Below are 24,718 nucleotides of genomic sequence, written 5' to 3' on the forward strand. Positions count from 1 at the left end.
TATAGTCCATGTTAATTTGTAGGAAATGAAAGAAATGGATGATGAACATATGGAATGAGAGATGTAATGGGAGGGAGGCTGGAGTTGAACCCAGAACCTCAAGTATGCTAAGCACAAACTACCACTGAGATATATCCCAATTTCTTTTAAGTGGACAAGACTAAATTATAATGCCTAGGGGTACACATTTAGGAAACACAGTTATAATAAGAGAAAAAATAAAAGTCGAGCGTTGCTTACATATGGGGAAGGAGGGGTGAGGATTATCACTGGAAAGGACATATGAGGTGACCATCAAAGTTCTTTTTTTTTTTTGCAGTATCAGGGAGGAGACAGGCATGTGGCACTGAGCTTAATCCCTGGTCCCAAATTCTTTTTCTTGACCTAAGTGGTGGTTATTAAGCCATATACTTGATTTGATGCTTGCGGTTTTTTGTATCTGAAAATTAATTGTATCACAAAGAAGAGTTTTTAAAGGCATGTTACAGTGTATAAGAAGCTGAGCCTACCTGGGTATTAAGATTTTTTTGTGGATAATTTCCCCATCCAACAGAGAAGCAAATGTAACTTTCAAGAAATTCATAAAAACTTGAGCTGAGCATGTTGGTACCGGTCTATAATCCCAGTGATTTAGAAGGCTAAGGCAGGAAGATGGCAAAGTTGTGGCTAGCCTGGGATAATTATGAAGATGTTATCTTAAAATAAAATTTTGAAAGTTCTAGGAATGTATGTAACTCAGGACTTGCCTCTGTGCACAAAGCCTGGTGTTCAGTCGTTCAATCCCCAGCACCATATGCACCCATAAAAAACTTGGAAAGGCCTATAGAATTATTCAAAATTATTAAATTTTTATGTTACTGCTGCATGTTCTTTTATATATGACACCATATTAGCCCAAGATTGCAGAGGTAGTTCACGAAATGTCCCAGTATATTTTTCCAGTGGTCTTTTTGTCTTACTGTAATAGTAAAACTTGCTTATTATAGAAAACTTACAAACAAAAATAAACATGAAAGCCAGGCATTGTGGCACATGTCTGTATCCCAGCATTGACTGGGGAGGCTGAGGCAGGAGGATCATTGTGAATTTGAGGCCAGCCAGGGTTACATAGTTCAAGGCCAGCCTGAACTACATAGCAAGACACTGTCTTAATATACAAAACAAAACCAAAAATCTGTTACTCTGTTCCCCAGAGATAGCCATAAATAGTATTTTGTTATATTTCCTTTTATATATCAATATATTTACATTGGTAAAATACAGTTTTATACTGACTTTATGTTCTTATCTCAGGTATTTTACTTATATTCAGTCCTTAGACAAAGGACATTTAGAATGCTGATCCCTCTCTAAGCTGGGCATGGTGGCACATGCCTGTAATCCCAGTACTTGGGAGGCTAAGGCAGGACCAGCCTGGGCTACATAATGAGTTCCAGGTCAGTCTCAACCCTGCCTCAAAAACAAACAAACAAACAAAAAAAGAATGCTGATCCCTCTCAAAGTAGAATTCCTTAATTTATCTTTTTTTTTTTCCTGTACTAGGGATTGAATCCAAGGTCTTTATATTGAGCTTCATCCCCAACTTTTTATTTAAATCAAGGTGTGTAAGCCAAGCTGTGCTCAAACTTACAGTCTTCCTGCCTCTTCCAGACTGCTGGAATTACAGGCGTGCTACCACCATGGTTAGCTTGTTGATATTTCAGAATTTTTTTGTAGGTGGACTACATCATGCAGCTGCCCGAATTTCTGGCGAGAACGTCTACAAGCATTTGAAGTATGAAGGTGGGATCCACCGAGTTCAGCGAATCCCTGAGGTGGGCCTGTCATCAAGAATGCAGCGTATTCACACAGGAACTATGTCAGTCATTGTCCTTCCTCAGCCAGATGAGGTAACTCCACCCAGAGGCATTGAAAACACACTCCATGTATATGGGTACCGTGCTGAGAAGATTTAGCTTCTAGGAAAACCTGGCCGTTTTGTGTTTAAAAGTTGCCCCCCCTTCCTCTTTTTTCATGTTTTTGGTTTCTTGAGAGAAGGTCTTGCCTTTGTGGTGCAGGCTGGCCTTAAACTCACTTTGTAGTGTTGTGCCCAAGTTGTGAAATCCCCAAGAAGACCACCAGGAAACTCTTCTGATGTAAATACACGAGGAGTTTATTGCAAGCTCCAGCTTGGACTCCCAGTGTCACCAACATAGTGGCTTCAAACTGGAAGTCCTGACCCACTAAATTAGCCTATTTTTATAGGGTTTGGGTGGCTTGAAATTCTCTTTACTCTATTGGCTTTTTTTTTTACAATTTCTGCTGATCCTATTGGCCTATAATTCTAACTTACTATTGGATATTACAAGATGTAATACTTCAAACTTATTGGCTACTATTTGGGCACGGGCAGGGGTTTGCCCGGGAGATTTATCTTAGTCATCTAACTGCCACAGCCGGTTTTGCCATACTTTGAACTGGCTGCATTTTCTGGAATAAACCGCCCAGTTGCGATTCCTGGAAACTGCTCAGTGGCAATTCCTGAAAAACCTGGTTTTCGGTTAATCTATTCTGCGGCAATGGAAGGCTGTCTGCAGTTTAAATGTCAGCCCGAATAATGGAGCGTCTAATCTGGCTTAGCTAAAGTGAAGGGACTTTGGCCTCTTTTCGGTTTCTCAGTAGCTCAGGCTGGCCAGTTATCTTCCAGCCTCAGCCTCCCAAGTATTCTGATTATAGGCAAGCACCACCACACCCAACTGTCCCTTCTATTCTTAAGACGTCTTTGTCTTTTTTTGGTTGTGGGGCTCAAACTCAGGACCTTGCGCCTGCCAGGCAGGCGGCAGAACCACTGAGCTAAATCCCCAGCCCTCTTGTTTTCTTTTGTTTAAAATGTAAATCACTTCTTTCAAAAAACCGAATTCATACAGGTTTTTTTGTTTGTTTGTTTGTTTGTTTGTTTTTGGTACCGGACATCAAAATGGGGACCTTGCATTTGCAAGGCAGGAGGCAGAACCACTGAGCTAAATCCCCAGCCCGATGTACATTCTTTTTATTTCCTCTTCCCTCCTCTTTCTTTCACCCTCTATTTATCCCTTGGTCTCCTTCCTTTATGCTAAAGATCCTAAAGATCTATCTTTTATCTTAAGAAAAAAATGAATTCCATTTCAATGAATAGATACTATTTCAAAGTCAAAAGGGTTCTCTGTATCTTGCTGGGTGAATACAGCCATTTTCACTATATTTTTCTTTGTTGACCTTTTAGGTTTTTAAAAATACAGAAAGTTGAAAGAATACCACAATAAAGACTTATGACCTTAACCTGGAATCAGCAGTTGTTTATGTCTTTAAATTTGCTTAATTTCTATATATTGTGTGTGTGTGTGTGTGTGTGTGTGTGTCTATGGTATAACATTAGACTTTACTCCTTAAATCTTCCACAAACATCTCCCGAGAATAAGGATCTTCTATGTAAATATATCATTATCCATGAACGTTGACCATAATAATTGTACAGTACTATCTAATATGTTGTCCATTTTACAGTTTCTCCCAATCAATCTAAAAGTATTTTCACAGCTATTTTTTAACTAGGATTCAGTTAAGTTTTACACGTTGCAATTGTTATAGCTCTTTAAGTCTGTAATTGTCTCCCAACTTTTTCTTTAATTACATTGTCTTTTGTGTTTGTGTTTGTGTGAGTGTGGTTTTGTTGTTGTTGTGATACTAGAGATTGAACCTAGGACCTCTGCACTGAGCTACACCCCAGCCTTTTTGTTTGTTTTGTTTTGCTTTTTTGTTGTTGTTGTTGAGACATGGTATCACTATATAGTTCAGGCCGGCCTTGAACTCTTGAAGTAACTGTCTTCTTGCCTCAGTCTCCTGAGTGTTAGGACTACAGATATGTACCACCATGCCTGGCCTCAGCCCGTTGTTTAATTTTATTTTGAAACAAGGTCTTACGAAGTTGCCCAGGATGGGCTCAAACTTGCAGTCCTTGTGCTTCTGACTCCCTGAATGCTGGGGTTACAGAACTGTGCTACCACCCTCAGCTCAATTTATAGCTTTTGAGCAAGTATTAGAGTCATGTTGCATCTGGAGGCATATAATGTCACATTGTCCCACCTTTCATGATGCATAGTTTGAGCATTTGGTTAGGATGGTGACCAAGAATCAACATTGTAAGGTGTATTTTCCCTTTTGCAAATGTTAAGTAATCTCAAGAGTACACATCCTATTCCCAACAACCTTCCATCCATGGTTTTAACATTCATTGGGGATCCTCCCCATTAATCATCTATTTAGTTTGGGATTTCAAAGGGGTGATTTTCTATCATTCTTTCTACATTTATCAACTGTTATTCTTCTGTAAAGTACTGCTCTCCTTATTGCCTTCTATTCCCTCCCTGATACACTTTCTCTTTTACTTGATGTCATTATAAAGTCATATTAAGTTTTATATACTGACTTTATTATAGACTCATAGATTTATGTTTTAATCCAATGAGTTATAATCATTATTTTTTCTGATGCTCAAATTGTTCCAAACTTGCCTTTTAGGGTGACCTCTCTCCTTTGCCATCATCAATATTTGATTCTTGCTCTCTGGAATAATTAGCTACCCCAGGCCCATTTTGTATACGTCTATCTCAAACCTGGAGCCAGCCAGTCTCAGAACTTTTCTCACAGTCTGGAGTCAGTGGGAACGTACCAAGAAATGAGGATTTGGGTATTAAGTGTGCTTGTTATTACTAGAGTATCCTTACTTTTTGATGAAGAAACATGTTTTAAAATTAGTTTCATATACCAATTCAAATTTAACATTACAGAGATTTTTCTCTTAATTTCTTGCATTTTGTATCTCTCTCCACATAGAGTAAAAAAATCTTACGATTAATGTATTTACTTGTTATTAGAATTATATAAAATATTTTAATTATAGTACCAACATTACTAATAGTAGATTATTGAGTAATGTCTAAGATTTTTGTCCACAGACTGTATCTCACCAAGAATGTAGTCAAGAGCACTCTTGACTAAAATAAAGAGTTTATGGTTCTCTCTTTGGTATAAGCTATTTCTACAAATACTCTAAATTGTTATTACTTGTCTTAACACAAAATCATTCATTTTATTTTTTTAAAAATCTCAGAGTAAATTTAATATTTTGTTTTGTTTTGTTTATTGCTACCAGAGAGCGAACTCAGGACCTTGCACTTGCAAGGCAGGCAGTGGAACCACTGAGCTAAATCCCAAGCCCAGAGTAAATTTAATGTTATAATATTCATGAAACTAGACTTGGTGGCACATGCCTGTCCTAGCACTCAACAGTTTAAGGCAGGAGAATTGCAGATTCAGGGTCAGCCTGCACTACCTAGAGAATTCAAGGCCAGCCTAGCCTCTATAATAAGACCTTGCCTCAAAAAAAATGATCCAATGAGTGTAAAATTGACTTGTGTTACATCCTTTATTCTAGGTAGATGTGAAAGTGGACCACAGGGATTTGCGTATAGATACATTTCGAGCCAAAGGAGCAGGAGGGCAGCATGTAAATACAACAGACAGTGCTGTCAGGCTTGTCCATATCCCCACGGGTAAGTGTGTCCCTTTGCTTTTGTACTTTTATCTTTTTTTTTTTTCACATATTCATCATTTGGAAAGAAGGAGCTCTATTAATGTCTGGTTCTTTCTACAGAACCCTAAATTGAAGCTGGGATTGTGGATCTGATATCCCTGTTGTGTTTGTTTATAGTCTCTTTCTTTTTGGAAATGGTGCGGATGGTGAGCAGATGTTTAGAGAAGCTGCTCAGATGTGCTGGACAGGGGTGAGCAGCCACGGGGTTCCAGCCCAGATGCAAATGGAACATAGAAGCAGTATGGGACACTGCCATTATGCCACTGCTGTTAATCTTCTGTCACCTTGTAGTGTACTGACTGCTAGTTGCAGTAGTCTAGTAGGCTTTGCTGTTATTTGAATTTTGATACACCATGAGACCATTCTGCAGTCCTTAAAGTGATGGGTTTATTTTATTTCTTTGAGACAGAGACTCACTATGCAGCTCAGGTTGGCTTTAATCCATTATGTAGCCCAGGCTGGCCTCAAACTCATGATTATACTCCTGCCTCAGCCTCCCCAGTGCTGGGATCACAGGCACACACTACCATGCCTGTGATATGTGCTGACGAGTGCATTATTAGTTTCATCATTGTGAGAAATTCCTAGGTGTTCACAAGCTAAGATATTATATCACTGGGTAATATAATTCTGTGGAATTATCATAGATGCAGCCTGTCATTCACCAAAATGTTATGTGTACATTTCTGTATTTCTAACATTTCTCAGATTAAACTGTTTTTTTTACTTTCTTTTCTTTTTTTGATTACTTTTTATATTACATATATGTGGGGTTTTTTGTTTTGTTTTGTTTTCTTCTGCTTTTTGGTAACAGTGATCAAACTTGGTTTTTATTTATTTATTTATTTGGTACCAGGGATCAAACTTGGGTCCTTGCGCTTGCGAGGCAGGCGGCAGAACCACTGAGCTAAATCCCTGCCCTAAACTCGGTTTTTAAAGTCCACTGCTAAACTTCTATACAAAAAAAGAGCAGCTCCATCGATCTCTATTTCTTCATTTGTCCTTCCTAAACCCTAAGTTTTTCTTTCCTAGAGGCAGTCTCATTAAGTTCGTTTAGCTATTCTCATAATTACATCAATATTTCTAAGTAACAGGCGTATAGTCTCTTCTGATCAATTAATGATAGAGATTATATATTGACTTCTTAATGTGGTAGATGAGCATTTTGGCTCTTTTGTCCCCTCTTTTCCACATGTTTATATTTTGCAAAATTAATCTTCACTGTTTTTATATGAATGGGCAGGTAAATATTTTTTGCTGCTAAGCCAAGTAGTATATAGTTTTCTTTCTCTAGCATTAATAATTATCTTATTTATTTTATTTTTTTATCTGGTACTGGAGATTGAACTCAGGACCTTGCACTTGTGAGGCAGGTGCAGCATCACTGAGCTAAATCCCCAGCTCGCTACCTTCTTGTTTTTTTTGCTGAATATCTTGTTTATTTTGTTTGTTTTGTTCTTTGAGACAGGATCTCTCTATGTTCCAGGCACACCTTGAACTTGCTATGTAGCTCAGACTGGTCTCAAACTCAGAATTCTCTTGCCTTGGCCTCCTGAGTACTGGAATTACAAGCATGTGCAACCACGTGTGGCTTATTTGCTTTCTTTTCTTTGATTCAAAGATTTTCTACATCTATGCTGTCTTTATAAAGAGAAATTAACATTTTTTTTTACAGGTCCAGAGCTTTCTAGACATTCCATCGTCTTGGTCCCAGCTGGACCAGTTACTCTCGAAGGCACTGCCAGAGGTTTTCCTGGTCACTTCATTTCTGTTCTGTATTACAACTTCCTGTCTCTTGGCTCCTATATCATCTCCCTTAGTTTACTGTCATTTTACTTAAGTTCATCTTTAAGTAGCTTCCTAAGAAAACCAAAATACAAACATTTTGAGGCTTCGTATACCTGAAAATAGCTTTGTTCTAACATCATACTTCATTGATCATGTACACTTGGTTGCCAGTCATTTTTACTCAGAACCCTTAAACCTTTTCCATTTGTTGTGTTGCTTTTAATCTGGACACTCATGTTTTTTCAGTTCTGAAATATTTTCTTCAATTTTTTTTTAATCCCCACTGCCTGATCCACATCCCCAGTACTTTTTATTTTTGAGACAGGGTCTTGTTAAGTGTCTAAGTGGCCCAGGCTGGGCTCAAATTTGTGATCCTCCTGCCTCAGCCTCCCAGAGTGCTGAGATTACACATACACAGCATTACATCTGACTTTTCAGTAGTTTTTGCTGAGCCTGCCTTACCATAAGATGCCCTCCACCATTGGAATGATGCAGCAATAAAGCCCTTATCCAGAATTGGGCTTCCAAACCTCCAAAACCCTTTGCAAAAATAAATCACTTCTTTTTTTCAGGAGTGGAGGGTAGGGTCCTAGATATCAAACCCAGGATTTCGCATGTCCTGGAAGCAGTTTATCAAATTATTTCTAAAACCTCAGTTCTGAGTGTGTATGTGTGTGTGTTGTGAAGAAAGGGAAAAGGCTGAGTGAGTATTCCTTGAGTAGGACAGGGACTGGAGTGGCACTGTAGAGAAGGTGGCATCAGTTTTGCGTTTGTTGAGCTGCAGAAATCCCTGGACAAGTTAAGAGAAAGAGGAAGAACCAAGATACATCATGTAAAGGTACAAGATCCCAGTGATGAATGTAACTGTACTGTATATGTAAAAAGTACCAATAAACTCAGTGAAAGAAAAGAAGAGAGAGAGAGAAAGAAGAACTCAGGGAATAAAACCAAGTGTAACATCATCTGCTGCTTTTATCCTTCTCATTTGAAATACTGTATCTCATTCATCTCTCAGAGTCTGTTAACATCAGTGTCTGAATTGTGCTAAATCTAAAATATTTTTAATCTTGTGTGATCTTTTTCTAATTAACCTTGCCTCTTTTTTATTTTTTCCCACAACATAGTCCCCAGCCTAGCCTTGAACTCATGATGTAGCCCAGGCTGGCCTCGAACTTGCAGTGTGATCCTCCTGCCCCAGCCTCCCAGTGCTGGGATTACAGGCATGCGCAAACACATCTGGCAACTTTCCTCTTTAAAGTGCCCCTTATTGTCTATTTAAAGCAGTTTTATGGAGGCTATAGTTTATTTTTTGTCTCTATTATTTTTCAGGGTTAGTAGTAGAATGCCAACAAGAACGATCACAGCTAAAAAATAAAGAAATAGCTTTGCGTGTGTTAAGAGCTAGACTCTACCAGCAGATTATTGAGAAAGACAAGTGTCAGCAACAAAGTGCTAGAAAACTTCAGGTAAGACTTATTATTTAGTGTAATAATTTATTCTATGAAAAAATCACCATTTCAGAGCTGGATGTGGTGGCATACACCTGTAATCCTAGCACTCAGGAGGCTGAGCAGGAAGGTGGCTGCAAGTTTGAGGCCAGGCTGTGTTACATAGTGAGTTCAAGGCCAACCTGGACTACAAAGCAACACGCTGTCTCAAAAAAAGAAAGAAAACAGAAAGATCACTCTTTTATTTTTATTTCTTTATTTAGAGACAGGGTCTCATTTTATGTAGCCCTGGCTGGCCTCAAACTTGGAGTGAGCCTCCCACATCCAGCTCCCAAAATGTTACCATTTTATGTAGAAGATAGAGTTTATTCCTAAATAAATGGAAATGTCTTAGAGAATAGGGGAATATATTTACTTGTAAATAAACAGTAATTTATATGCCTACGGACTGATGGATTATAATTGAATTTAGGCATGCCAGTATGCAAATGAGTAAATGAAACCTGGATAGACGAAATTATTTCCCAGTTGTTTTCCTCAAATGCTTACATTATAACTATCTTAAGAGAAAATTGCTTTTAAAGATAATCCAAGGCTAGATATAACGGCACATACTTGTGTGATCCCAGCACTCAGGATTCTGAGGCAGGAAGATCATGAATTTGCGACTAGCCTGGATTACATGGCTATTTCAAGGCCAGCCTGGATTACATATAGCAAGACTCTAGCTGAAAAAAAATAATTCTTTGGAAATTTAGATTTTCAGATATTTCATTTAAAGACTTACACTTTTATTGTAACTCTGTGGATCAAATATAAATGGTACTGAAAAACACAGGGACCCATGGCTGCTAGATGAGTGTCCAGAGATAAGGAATAGGAAGAAGACTGACTTGCACTGTATACCCTTTGGGACTTCTTGAATTTTCTACAATATACTACATTTATACTGTTACGTATTCAACATATATACATAAGTAGATAAATTCAATGTAAACTGAGTAAATGTCACTAAGTAAACAAAGCATTGAATTCTGAAAGTAAAATTTCTCTCAAGAGAATCTGGAAGAGAAATGAGAACTTGAGTAACTGTGCTTTGGTGTTATCTGCAGATGGGTGTGGCTCAATGAACCAAGTTTAGAAGAGTTTGTGGCCTTTTAAGTTAATGAATTACATAAATCTAAATAGTGCATTAAATTTTTTCATCTATATATGTCTGAGTCTTTCACATTTTTGTCTTTCTGGCTTTCGTTACCCACATTCTAACCTGCAGATAGCAAAAGTGGCAGGATAAATAATATGTTAGCACCCTGTGTGGTAATCCCGGATTGTCGAGCAACATCAGTGTATACATTTGCAGATGGGAAGGCTCAGTTACACTTCTGTAGCAAGTAAGCGATAAATATTAGGGATTCTGCCACATTTGAGCTAATAAAGGACATGGGGATTTACTTGCCATTTAACATTTTCACAGTAGAGGGTTCCACATAGTAATTTTTTTAATGCATATTTAAGATTGAGCTCATGCAAATTGTATGTATACAACCTTTAGGAGACTGAATTGAAGAGCCAGAAAAGATCACCCTACCTCTCAAATACCTGGCCACTTGACTAAACTGTTTTAGGACGGATTTCCAAGGCTTAGAACTATTTCTTCAGCCAATATGTGCAAGGGCTTTTATACAGAAGACATGATGCCTGGTCCCACCTCTGTTGCACTTACCACCTTAGAGGTCTTTGTAGGTGCCTACCTGCCCAAATCCTGGGGTTCTGGCCTAATTGATCTGGAGTGGAATCTGAGTTGGTAATGTGGTTCTTTGGAACAGTAGTTTCCAGGGGCCAGGGATGTAGCTCCACAGCACAGCCCCTGCCTGGCAGGCGTGAGGTCCTGAGTTCCATCCCCAGTACTCCCCCCAAAAAAAAGTAATTTCCAAACCTGACTGTCAGAATAGATGGCCTGGAGAAAGTTTTAGAAATCTGTAATTTAAAAAAATTTTCCTGATGATCAAGAGATTAGTTTCATTTCCCCAGTTTCGTACTGGCTTGCCTTACAGTTTATAAAAATGAATTCTAGAAATGTCTTTTTTTAATGTGAAAAAGTAAAGATGAGGGAATGGGGGAATGGATCAGTGATAAAAAGTACTTGCCTAGCAAATGCAAGACATTGTGTTGGATCTCCAACACCAGAAAAAAAGAAAAAGTAATAGGACTGAGAGAGAATGCTGAGTATATCATATATTAGGGAGATGGGGGAGATAAGTGGATTTAAAAGAATATAAGAAGCTGGGCATGGTGGCACACACCTGTAATCCCAGCACTCTGGAGTCTGAGGCAGGAGGATCACTGTGAGTCTGAGACCAGCCTGGGCTGCATAGTGAGTTCTAGGTCAGCCTCAACTACATACTGAGACCCTGTCTCAAAAGACCAAAAAAAAAAAAAAAAAAAAAAAAAAAAAGAATATAGGGCCAGGGATTTAGCTCAGTGGTTCCACCACCTGCCTCAAAAGTTTAAGGAACCAAGTTCAATCTCCAGTACCAAAAATAAAAAATAGATGAATGAATGAATGAATATAAATAATCATAGCATGAAGTGAACTGTGGAGTAACATGAAGAAAATTTCAAGTGCAAAAGGTTTCAAAGGAAGGATCAAATATATTTCAGTTACTGTAGCCACAAAGGTAGAGATGATAGAAAAGGCATATTCTATGAGTTGATTTTTTTTTTTTCCAGGACTCAGGATCAAAGGGGCATTTTATCACTGAGCTGTATCTTAAACCATTTTTTACTTTTTATTTTGAGACAGGGACCTGCTAAATTGTTTAGGCTGGCCTGGAACTTTTGATCCTCCTCAGTCATCCTCCTGAGTAGAAGGGATTATAGGCACATGCCACTGCACCCAGCAGAGATGATGTTTTAGCAGTTAGCAGGCATACACATAAAAATGATATGGTGTCATAGAAGCTTCTGTCATGTAATTTTGAAAAATAACATTCAGAAGATTTGCCGTGTTGGGAAGTACCTTGAACATATAGTTGTGTCTGCTTAGTAAACAAAAAAAGTACCAAAAAAAAACTTGCTTAGAAAACTGGGCCATAGGAACGTGAAACAAAGCAATACAATGAAAGTAGAAAAATGGAAGCTTTATCTGGAGATCCTTGCAGTAATGTAGGTGAAAGAACTGATAATAGAAGGGCAAAAAGCAGAATATAATAAAATATTCTTGGCCGGGCGTGGTAGCTCACACCTGTAATCCCAGCACTTGGGAGGCTGAGGCAGGAGGATCCCTGCAAGTTGGAGACCAGCCTGGGCTACATAGTGAGTTCCAGGTTAGTCTCATCAACATAGAGAGACCCTGTCTCAAAAAACCAAATTAATTAATTAATTAATTAAAAGATTCTTGATAACAATTGGAAATGGCAGTTAGGAAATGGGATGAATTGAAGGTAGTCTTTGTGCCAGTCTTTTTTTTGGGGGGGTTTTTTTGAGACAGGGTCTCACTATGTAGTTGAGGCTGACCTGGAGCTTACTATGTAGCCCAGGCTGGTCTTGAACTCACAGTGATCCTCCTGCCTCAGCCTCCTGAGTGCTGGGATTACAGGCGTGCGCCACCACTCCCGGCTTGTGCCAGAGTCTTTATTATCAAATCCTGGGATAGTAAACTCCATGAAATATTCTTTGAATACAGAATATCAGTTTCTGACATACTAGAAAACGGGGAAGAACTGATTGGGATAGAAAGAGAATTAATTTGATTTTGAAATGTAGAGTTTGAAATACTAAATAGACATTTATTCTCATTCTGATCTAAGCTCTACAAACCTTTAGTCTTTTTTTCCCTTTGGTAGTGTTGAGGATTGAACTGAAGGCTGTGGGAATGTTAACCATGTACCCTGCCACTGAGTTGACTCACTAGCTGCAAACTTGTAGTCTTAACATTAAATTCTACCTGCTTTTGTCTGGATCACTTTGTATATGTAACTTTTTAAAAAATGCTTAAACTGTTAAAATAGGAAAATCATTTACCAATACTTTTTCCATTGTGATGAAGGTAATTAAAATATAAATTGCTTTTTTTATTAAATAATTGAATTTATTGGTACACTTTAGGGATACAGTACAATTACATTCATTGTTGGGATTTTGTACCTCTATATGACAGGTCTTGGTTCTCATTAAATTGCTTTTTGTTATGGCACAGGTGGGAACCAGGGCCCAGTCAGAGAGAATTCGGACATATAATTTCACCCAGGATAGAGTCACTGACCACAGGATAGCATATGAAATTCGTGACATTAAGGTAATATCATTGACTATTCATAATGTACTTAAAAGCGAATTATAAAAGTGTGTACACCAGGGACATTTGAGAAGTCTGCCTGCTGTGGTGTGTATTCACTAGGTGTTAAAACTATGCCTAGGGGAGGAACCCTGTCAAAATAGTTTTAACATTAACCTACCTAAACCCCATCTAACCAGGACTCCTAATGTTAATAAATTAATGATGACGCACAAAAAAACTTCTCTTTTGGTGCCACTGAAGGGGAAAATGAACTGACTCCCATAAAGCACTAGGTGGAAAAGGCAGAAAATTTTTAGCCTTTTCCTTAGTTCATGTGATACTTGTTTTACTAGATTCTGTCCTATTCTATGCTCAGAAATAAAGTTTGAAGTGAAATGTCTTTTTAAAATAAGTTTATCAATTTCAGTGTATCTTACAACACTTCTTGCAAAGGAATATAACAGCCATGTTGCAAAGGAGGAAATGTTTGCTAACTTCTCTTTCCTCAGGAAACACACAGTGTTAACCAAACATGTTTGGCCATATTCTTTACAACATATCCCCCACCCCAATTTCAAGTGTGAAATTTAATAGTTTTGGTACTTTCACAGCTTTGTACAACCATCACCACAATCACTTTCAGGGCATTTTCATTACCCTAAGAGAAATTCCACCCCTGAGCCCTCATCCTTCAGCCCCCGAGCAACTACCTAGTCTGGACACTTTGTTTGTTTGTTTGTTTGTCTTTTTGATACTGTATAGTTCAAGCAGGCCTTGAACTCAATATATAGCCAAAATTGGCTTCAAACTCACAGCTGTCCTCCAGCCCCAGCCTCCTGAGTGCTGGGATTACAGGCATGTGCCACCAAGCCCAGCTTGGACATTTCATTTAAATAGAGTCAAATAATATGTATAGTCTTTGGTATCCAATTTCTGTTTTTGTTTGTTTTTTGGTACCAGGGATTGAATTTAAGACCTTGGGCTTGCGAAGGAGGCACACGCACCATTGAGCTAAATCCCTGGCCCCCATGTTTCCAATTTCTTTACACCATATTCTTTCAGTTGTTTTCAGTGGTGACACTCTTCCCTAAACAGTCACATTCTTAAGATCAGTAATATATTTTAGAAGGGCCTTTGGGCACATTTGTCTATTTCAGTTGTGAAACAGAGGCAAAGTAACTGGTTCTTATAACTATAACATATCTGATGTCAACCTAAATACTAATTATGTTGTTATTAATTAACATGACAGACTTAGAAATAATAAAGAAAATATAATAGTGTGTTCCAGTAATCACTAACCAGCCTATTGGAAGGAAGAAAAACGTTCCATATTAGCGAAAAGAAACAGTTTGAAAGTACCATGAAAAAAATGTAATAGTATAACATTAAAATCTGTTAAAGTGGTAAGCAGGAGGATGAGGGAGATGCTGATCAAAAAGTACAAAGTTTCAGTTAGGAGGAATGTATCCAGTGGTTTATTGCATCGAATAGTTAGTATAGTAAATGATGCACTGTATATTTTTAAATTACTGTAAGTATAATTTTAAATGTTTTCACCACAAAAATAATAATAAGTGTGTAAACTTATGGGTTTGTTGATTAGCCTGATTTGATCATTGCACATTATAGACATAGCAGAACATCATAGTGTATGTACAATTGTACAATATGTACAATTATTATTTGTTAATTAAAATAAAATTTTTAAAAATCTAGGCGGATATGGTGGCACATGTCTAATCCTAGCTACTTAAGAGGCTGAGGAAGGAAGATCACAAGCTCAAGGCCAGCCTGAGCAACACTTTGTCTCAAAATTTGAAAAGGGCTTTCCACCACCTGCCTTGCAAGCCCAAGATCCTAAATTCAATCCCTGTATAAAAAAAAAAAAGTTTGCCGGGGGCATGGTGGTTCATGCCTGTGATCCCAGCACTTGGGAGGCTGAGGCAGGAGGATTGCTGTGAGTTTGAGACTAGTCTGGGCTATATAGTAAGTTCCAGGTCAGTCTCACATAGTGAGACCCTGTCTCAAAAAACCCGAAAAACCCAAACAAACAAACAAATAAAATTAAAAGGGCTAGGTGTATAGCTCAGTGGCAGAGCACTTGTCTAATATGTACACAATTCTGGGTTTTATCTCCAGTACTGGAAGAAAAATCGGTGTGAAGAACAGTAAAGAGGCTAGCAGGAATAAATAATTTAGGAACTAGATTGTTGTAGATGAGATTAGAAAAGTAGTAAGGGCCATAGCAACAGGGCAATAGCTTTTGGACAGAGAAGAGGTCAATAGGAAGAAAGTAAGCATCTAGGGGACCTCCTGTGTTACCTGTTGTGCTTTTATATTATAGAACATTAATTAATCTTTTGTTGCTGTTGAAAATGACTGTAAAAAATTAAATACACAATAATTATTTGCGCTTTTTTAAAAATTTCTGACAACCAGGTGGTTTAGTCAGCTTTCTGTAACAAATAACTGAGATAAGTTACTTAAAAGGGGGAAGGTGTATTTTGGCTCATTTGTAGAGGTTTGACAAGGCAGGTTGGGAAATGCTGATTGGCTCCGTTTCTTTGGGCCTGTGGTGGCAGAGCACATCGTGGTGCAAGTGTGTGGCAAACTCACTTCACTCACTTCATAGCCTGGAAGGAAAAAGAGAGAGAAGCCAGTAACCTACAATCCCCTTCAAGCAAGCCCATCCACAGTGACCCATAGACCTCCAACTAGGCCTCATTTCCTGAAGGTCACCACTACCTTTCTTTTCTTTTCTTTTCTTTTCTTTTGATATCAGGGATCAAACTCAGGTCCTTGTGCTTGTGAGGCAGACAGCAGAACCACTGAGATAAATCCTTGGCCCACCACCACCTTTCAATAGTGCCAAGCTGAGCCGGCTGTGGTGGTGCGCGCATGTAATCCCAGCATGCGGGAGGCTGAGGCAGGAGGATCGCTGTGAGTTCAAGATCAGCCTGGGCTACATAGTGAGTTCCAGGTCAGTCTCAACTACATAGTGAAACCCTGTCTCAAAAAGCAAAACAAAAAAAATAGTACCAAGCTGAGGACTAAGCATTTAGCACATAGACCTTTGGGGGATGTTTTAGCTTAAAACTATAGCATAATGTCTCATAAAATCCTCTTTTACCAGGAATTTTTATGTGGTGAGAAGTGCCTGGATGAACTAATTGAGAGACTGCTTCAATCAGCAGATGAAGAAGCCATTGTTGAACTTTTGGATGAAAACCTTAAATCATCAAAATAAATCAGCTGATTTATTATTTATTATTATGTGAATGGAATGGGCCTATCAAGAAACAGACTAAGACATTGAAATCTTTATGAATATTCATAAATGAAGCTATAAATATATATATTTTAAAGAATCAAAGTCACATTTCTTGACTTGAGGATTTATTTTCTATTTTAATAAACAACCCAAATTGTTTATTATTTGAAATCCAGGCTGATTTCGAACTTGATGGCTTCCTGCCTCAATTTACTGAGTGCTGGGATATAGGCATATACTACTCCTTATAAATTAAACATTTTTCATTTACTATTTCAGGAAAATGTAAATTTTAGCGATGAAAGATTTAGACATTTAATTTGTAAATCCCTTGTTTAAAGATAGAGTACCATGGTACCTCAGTTCATGAACTTGATTCATCCCACAATTCTGGAAAAGATGGCCACATTTGTGTTCGTGCAGGAAAGATGGCCATGGATGTGTTCATCAACTGATTGAGAGTTCACAAACAAAATCAAAATTTTGCCATATGCTTATGTTTTCAAACCAAATCGTTCGCAAACAAAAGCATTCATGAAACAAGGTACCACTGTATAGGTACTATTAATCATGCCAGAGTTAAGACTGAGTATTACTTTTTAATAAAAAATAAAAATTGCAAAGACTAAAATAAAAAAGGGCTTAGAACTGTAAATATCTCTTGTTAACTCAAGCATCTCTCTCAAGGACCTGAGTCATTCCTTTGAAATATAATCACAAAGGACAGTTCCTCTGTCTCTCAGTGTCTATGGGCAGATAGCATCCTAACTTCGGTCACGGTCAGGTAACAGACATAGCTAACCTCATCACATTTACTCTGACCAAACATTTATATGATGTCATGTCACTGGCTTTACTGAATTACTTTATTCTTCTCTTCCTCATTTTCTTTTAAAATGCTCAGCTCGCTTCTGCAAAAATCCCAGTGGAGCTCAGCTCTTTCTTGTTGTCAGTAGTTACTTTTTACCTCTTTAGTGTTCATTTATCTGTGGGGTAACACTTTGACATCATATAAACAATGATTCCTTACTGCTGTAAACAACTTCTGAAATGGCCCTAGAGACCCTATTATTGGCATTCATGCTCTTGTGTAATCTCTTAAGTATGGACTAGAGGTGTCACTTTCCTCTAAGGAACAATACAACAGAGATGATTGGATTATCACTTCTCACATTGAGTTATTAAGAGATTATTGCTTCTACCTGGGCATGGTGGTGCACGCCTGTAATCCCAGCACTCGGGAGGCTGAGGCAGGGGATCACTGTGAGTTTGAGACCAGCCTGGGCTGCATAGTGAGTTCTAGGTCAGTCTCAACTACATAGTGAGACCCTGTCTCAAAAAAAAACAAAAAAAAAAAAAAAATTATTTTTAAAAAAAAAAAAAAAAAAAAAAGATTATTGCTTCTGTAGAAGGGTCTAAAGGGAAAAAGACAAAAGGGAAAGTGTTTCTTATTTAAAGGACACCCTAATGTGTCCATTTGCCCTGCTATAAACACATTGTGGTATTAGCCACGCTTCCCTTTACTCTTTCCTCTTTCTCTAGCTTTGTCTTTTTCTTAAAGCACATACTTTATTTAGAGGAAAAAAGAATAAAAAATTATGGAGCTGGGCTGGGGATTTAGCTCAGTGGTTCTGCCGCCTGCCTCGCAAGCACAGTTCCCAAGTTCGATCCCCGGCACCAAAAAACAAACAAAAAATTGTGGAGCTATGAACTTAAAAAAAATTCTTAGATTGTATATTTCCTCAAACCTCTATATATGTACAAATCATTTGTTGTAATCCTGATTTGAGATCCGTAGATTCTGTGTTTTTAATAAGCTCCCTGTTTATGACAGAGACTGCTGAAATACAGACAGTGCTTGAAGTAGCAAGGATCTAGGATGCCTGCTGTTCCGTTAGTGAGTGCTTCCATTGTTACACACTTTATGTTCATAGTGAGATTCATTTTAAGTCATAGTCCTGCTTCATTCAGCTAGTAGATCTTAGTCTGCCAGAGTGCAAAGATAAATGACATATTTTAGCTGTCAAACAGAAAAATGTTAGTAAATAACTGCAGAAACCAAGGCTATATTAGGATTCTTGTAAAAAATCTGGAAAGCAAGTTTATTGCCTCATACACATTCTCATGCATAGAATATCAAGGAATAAACTATTTCAAAACTATATGAACATATTTTAAAACTGAAGCTGAAATTGAGTCAAGTGAAATAGGATCAGTAAACTACTACCGACAGTCAAATTATTTTAGAAAGGACCTGATTCTCATATTGCAGCAAGGTGGGTGGGGTCAATAGTGATTAGTATCACTTGTATTGGGGCTGCAGGATGTGGAGCTTCTGGGAGGCTAGTAATGTTCTTTCTCCTGCTCTGAATGGTTATAAAAGTGTATTTTGTGAGAATGCATTGCATTTACTATGATTTATTCCCCTTACTATATGAATACTAAGGTTTTAAATAATAAAATTTCAATTTAAAAAGTACGTTAGGGCCAGGTGTAGTGGCACATACCTGTAATCTCATCACTCAGGAGGCTGAGGCAGTAGGATCACAATGAGTTTGAGTGAGCCTGTGTTACATAATGAGTTCAAGTTCACCCTGAGCTTAAATAGTGAGACCTTGTCTAAAAAAAAAAAAAAAGCTGCTACTGAATATTTGCAACAGAAGCCATGTCTGCAGGCAGCTCACCAGGCACCTTCCAGTTGAGGAAAAACGAACCCATTAACACTCTTATGGCAACTAATGACTGAAGACCTGGAATAATTTTGAATATAGAAATAAAGGCACGAACCTCTATATGCCCTATAATCAGAATAAAATAATGCATATGGGCCCAAGATGTAGAGCTAGCAGCACTTAATGGTGTTTCTGAAAGAGAATGGTAGAGAATGGTAACTGAATTGAGAGAAGGTGGTGGTATTGAGTCATATAAATGGCACCAAGGCTAACTTCTGAGATGGTAAGTGAGCAGGTGCTGTGTTCTCATGAATCTCTTTTTGAATCAACAGGTGTAAAGATCGCCATAAAGGCCAAACAGTGAAATACATTATACATTACAAAAACGGGTGGATGGGGTCTGGAAAGAGTGTCCCATTCTCTTGAACACCAACCTGAAGAAGCAGTGACACCTTCAAAAAACAATCAGAAGCTGGGCGTGCTGTCACACACCTGTAATCCCAGCACTCAGGAAGCTGAGGCAGGAGGGTTCCTGTGAGTTCAAGACCAGCCTGGGCTACAAAGTGAGTTCCAGATCAGTCTCAACTACATAGTGAGACCCTGTCTCAAAAAAAAAAATCAGGAGCAACATTCAGAAGTAAGGAGTAAGGATGATGGCGGGGTGGGGGGCTGCCCCAGAAGATAACTGGTTTTCACGAGGAAATGTTTCAAGAAATGGAAGACTTGGAACACAATAAAATACTTCAAGCTCCTCAGAAGGCCTTGAGTAGATCACATTGTTGAAAATATGTATGAACAGAGATGAAGTTAAAGATTCCTGAAAAACTAAATCTATGGCTTTTCATGACTAAGACTAAATTACCAGGCCAAACAGGTCTTTTATTTTCTTTCTAAGAAGAATCCATTATACTGGATTATGCAAATTATAAGAAAACTTGAGGGAGAAAATAAGGAGTGTGCTAGTAATAAAGTTGTGGCAGGGATAAAAGAATGCAAGCATTCAAATCCTAGGTACATACAGCAAAACATCTGAGTAATTTGTGTGAACTACAGCAATGTTCACCTAGCCATATACCTCTAGAGAAGAAGACTCTTCCTTTATTATTGAACCATATTCAAGATGATTTTCTATTTTAAAGGTTTACAACCTTGCTTAGTGCCAGCCATTATAAAGGCTCTTCCTCTTCCGGAGAGGATAATATCCAGTACATAAGATGTACAGATCTCAAGAGTATAGTTCATTGAGTTTGGCAATGATATTCAGCCCTGTAGCCACCTGCCCAGACCAGAAGAAAACACTTCACCCTTCAAAGTTTCCACATGTTCCTTTCCAGTAAATCTAGCAATCTGCCAACCTGTCTTGTAGTTGTTACAACTTTTACTCATTTACTTATTTTCATGGTTCTGAAATTTCACATAAGTGGCCATACAGTATGGACTTTGTCTGGCTTCTTTTACTCATAAAACTGCCAAGAATTGCCTATATGATTGCATACATCAGAGGTGGTTTCTATTTTCAGAATAGCGTTATTTTCACTGTATGACTATACTATACTTTTTTTCATTCTACTAATAGATAGTGGTATTATTTCTAGTTTGGGGCTACTATGGATAAAGCTGTTATGAAAATTCTTATATAAGTCTTTCGTGGATAAATATTTCCATTTGTCTGACACAAGTACCCAGGGTTAAAATTACCAGATGTTTAAACTATACAAGAATCATCTAGGGCCGGGGATTTAGCTCAGTGGTTTCGGCGCCTGCCTCACAAGCACAAGGGCCTGGTACCAAAAAAAAAAAAAATTGTTTAGCCAGGCATGGTGGTGCACACCTTATAATCCCAGCACTTGGGAGGCTGAGGCAGGAGGATTGCTGTGAGTTTGAGACCAGCCTGGGCTACATAGTGAGTTCCAGGGCAGTCTCAACTTCATAGTGAAACCCTGTCTCAAAAAAAACAAAACAAAAGAATCGTCTAATGAAGATATATAAATTTATATTAATATTATTAATATATGAGAGTTCTGGACACCATATCTTAACTGATATTTATCTTTTCCCCCCATTAAATTTATTGGTACAGTTAAAGCAAACAATAGTTATATTTATCTATCATTGGGATCTTGTACCTTCACATGATATGTCTTAATTCTTATTTTTTCCCCATAATTACTTATCTTTTTTAAGTTTAGCCATCCTAATGGGTATGTGGTATTCTTTCAGGTAATTAGCATTCAAATGGTGATTGACATTGACTATTTTTAGCAAGTTTTTTTTTCTTTTTTTTTTTTTGGTACTGGGGATCAAACTGGGATCCTTATATTTGGGAGGCAGGCGGCGGAACCAATGAGCTAAATCCCCTGCCCTTTCATAAGTTTACTGGCCATTAGGAATACATATTACTGATACTTTTCCCAGACTACAGCCTATCTATTTGTTTGCACTTCTTTTTGATCAGCAGAAACTTAGGATTTCCTTGAAGTTTATTTTGTATTTTTTTAAATTAGATGTTATTGTGGTGAGAAAACACTACTAACCCCAAAGTCATAAAAATAGTTGTGTGTGTATGTGTGTGTGTTCAGGAAGCCTTCCAGTTTTTGATTTTCCACTTAGTACTATGATCTACTGAAAATTAATTTCTGATCATAATCCAAGGAAGAAGTTAATGTTAATTTTTGTCTTACATTCTGACCCAATTGTTCCAAAATCTATTGTTGAAAACTTTGCTTTCTTCTTTGAATTGTATTGGTATCAATGCCATCTTCCTAAAATTTTAAATTCAGTTTGTGAGTTGTGCAAGCCACCTTTCAAGTACTCAAGAGCTATATATGGCTTCTGGCTTCCATACGAATCATCACAGATATAAATATTTCAAGATCACAGAAAATCTATCCCACATCTGGGAACCACGTGTAATAAAATTTTTGGGTCCTGCCAAAAGTAACCTAAGTCAATAGCAGGGCAGTTATGAGGAAGTTAAAAATCAATCACTGGACTTATATAAGGTACCCAGCATAGACAAATTTAGACAGACAACATAGCCTAGTTAGATAAAAATTAATAGGCAGATGGGGATGGGCCCTCAAGAGAGTACTGTAGAGATGAAAACGCAAAATTACATGTGTTCACTATATGTGCCTCTAGCCACATTTGAAGAAGGCCAGGCCTCAAGATGGAGACACAATGGCGAGGCCTGCATGCCTTCCTAAGAGATAAGCAGCAATTTGAGATTATAGCACAATTAGCAATACCCAGTATAGTAAGTCCAGATAGGCATCAGATGTGTCAGTCATTGACCAGAACATTTAGACCATCCTCCCATCCCTTTCTGTCCCTTTCCCCAAAATGCCTTTGTTCTTTCTATGCTAGAAGTTACAGAAAGGCTACAGTTAATGATACTAGCCCTATACCCATGTTACATGCCTCACTTCCTTACTGGATCAATATTAGCCAAGCAGCTGTACTTGTAGTAACAGATTTTACTGCAGTTGGACCCATGTAATATCCACCTTATGGTTTTGCTCTATTAAACATTCCTGGAGAAATAGCCTTGGTGGGAAACCATTTTATGAGAACCCCTCCTTTCTCTCAGGAGCTTTCTCTCAATAAATCTTTCCTTTATCCTCAAAAGTTATTTTTTGATATTTGGGAGACATGAACTCAGCATATCTGACATGTAGCAAGTTGGGCATTACTTTTCCCATGACACAGAATGATGGTGGCAGTTTCGAGAACAGGGTGTCAGTATTTAGTGAGTACACAGTTTCAGTAAAACAATTCTGAAAATTGATGGTGCTTATGGATCCAAAATAATGAATATATTTAATGTATAATTAAATTTTATGGTAAATGTCAATTGCATATTTATTTTAACTTTTGTTGTTGTTGTTTCTGTTTTTTGTCACAGGGTCTCACTATGTACTTCAGACTGGCTTTGAACTCACTATGTAGCCCAAACTGGCCTTCAACTCCCAACAATCCTCCTGCCTCCTGAATGCTGGGATTATAGGCGAGGGCCGCCATGTGTGGCCTATTTTACCAATATTTTAAAAAGCTTTTAAAAAGTGCTTTTCCTCAGGTTGATAAGAGAACAGTTCAGTGTAGGTAAGCAAACAGTGTTACCAATGATTAGCTTAATTCTTTTACATTCTGGTATATTTCAGGGATAGTCAGCAACATTTCTTTTTATGTACAAAGACAAAGGGGTAATGGAATCCACAGTCCAATTTAGTTTAATGTCTCTACCCTGGAGTAGTTGCTCTATATCCTTTTCAGCTGAAAGGAAAGAAGAAAAAAAAATTAGGAAATTATTTCATGGCTATGCATTATTCAACTATGCATGTAATATGAAGATGTTTTTCACTAGGAATTGGTAACTTGTAGCATACTAGCATCAAGACAAAAGTTTACTAAATAATATCTATTTGATTATGATAATTTAGCTAATGTTGATCAATACCTATATAAAACACTTTTGTAAAGCATAGATTGTACTATATTAATTCAAGGAATGCTAAGTCATACATGGCTGCTTAACTCTGGGAATTTTGTGTTTCTCCTGTTGTATAGTACAAGATCTCAAGGTATGTTGGACTCTTTTTACTTGAAATTCTTACTAAAACTCCTATTAAAGTAAATATCAAATCTTCAGTTGATTTGGCAATGTAAGGGTTTTTTTTTTTTTTTTTTTTTTTTTTTTGGTTAGACTTTAGTTTATATATTTATTACAGCAGGTCTCTAGTCATTATTGCCATGAAAAAGTTTTCAGGAAATTTTACAAAATTCTTTAAGCAATTAGTATTAGCTTTCTTCTTTTTATGGAGTAACACTGTTAATTTATGAAATATTTACAGCATTTACAAAAAGCCAGAGAATGTCTAATAAAATTTCTTATACTTACAAAATTCATAAATTATACTGCTATATTTGAGATGTCTTATTTGATAGACCAATTAAACTATGACATAAAATAATTTACAAAGATATATTTAATCTCTTAATTCTTTGAAAACAAAACCATGTTAGCTATAAATAGTCCTTTACAAATCATTGTAAAGCACACTGTTTTAACTCTAATCTTAGTTTTTACAAATATACTAAATGAATTAGTTCAAATATCAAATACAACTGTGCATTTAAAATTTCACTTAATACTACAAAACAAAACAAAACAACCTGAAAGAGCAAACTGCCCAGTACTTCAAGTAAAAATTTGTAGAACCAGTTTTTATGCATATTTTGGGGGAGGGAAACCCAACACCATTTAAACTGAACTACATAAACAAAATACTTTCAAATACACTCAACAAATGTACATCCACGGCATTTATGTCAGAGAATGATGCTATAGCAGAGACGCTCACACATCCCACATCCAAGGTTAACCCTACATTTTGGCAGATCGGCTGCATTGACTACAGCCATGTTTGCCCAAACATTCACCAAAGCAGCAGGAGGAACCCAACATTCCCACAGTGCTATGTATCAAACAGTGCTATATATGGGGTTTGCCACAACCTGAAAACAATTCAGAGCTTTGGGCAAGCTCATGAGAGAGTCTAGAAAGTAGAACTGGCAATGTGAAGAAAAATCAAACCATATTTAACTGGGTCCCATCAGTTTAATATAAAAATAAGCTTCTTTTGAAAA

General features: G+C 37.5%; 1 protein-coding gene across 2 annotated transcripts in view; it reads left to right on the top strand.

The window, feature by feature from the left end:
- Positions 1–19,620, top strand: part of Mtrf1 (mitochondrial translation release factor 1) — a 33,850-nt gene extending 14,230 nt beyond the window's left edge. Inside the window, exons 6-10 of one of the 2 annotated variants that reach the window (XM_019209423.2) lie at positions 1,717–1,889; positions 5,453–5,570; positions 8,729–8,865; positions 13,046–13,144; positions 19,405–19,620. In XM_019209423.2, coding sequence (XP_019064968.1) covers positions 1,717–1,889; positions 5,453–5,570; positions 8,729–8,865; positions 13,046–13,144; positions 19,405–19,410 — 533 coding nt within the window. In that variant the 3' untranslated portion in view covers positions 19,411–19,620. Of the gene's footprint in view, positions 1–1,716; positions 1,890–5,452; positions 5,571–8,728; positions 8,866–13,045; positions 13,145–16,262; positions 17,653–19,404 lie in introns of those variants that run through there. The other variant, XM_010637100.3, reaches the window with a different exon arrangement.
- The last annotated feature ends 5,098 nt before the right edge of the window (positions 19,621–24,718 follow it).

This window comes from Fukomys damarensis, unplaced genomic scaffold (genome assembly GCF_012274545.1).
Source record: "Fukomys damarensis isolate Sample0158 unplaced genomic scaffold, DMR_v1.0_HiC HiC_scaffold_38, whole genome shotgun sequence".
NCBI classification, from domain to species: Eukaryota; Metazoa; Chordata; class Mammalia; order Rodentia; family Bathyergidae; genus Fukomys; species Fukomys damarensis.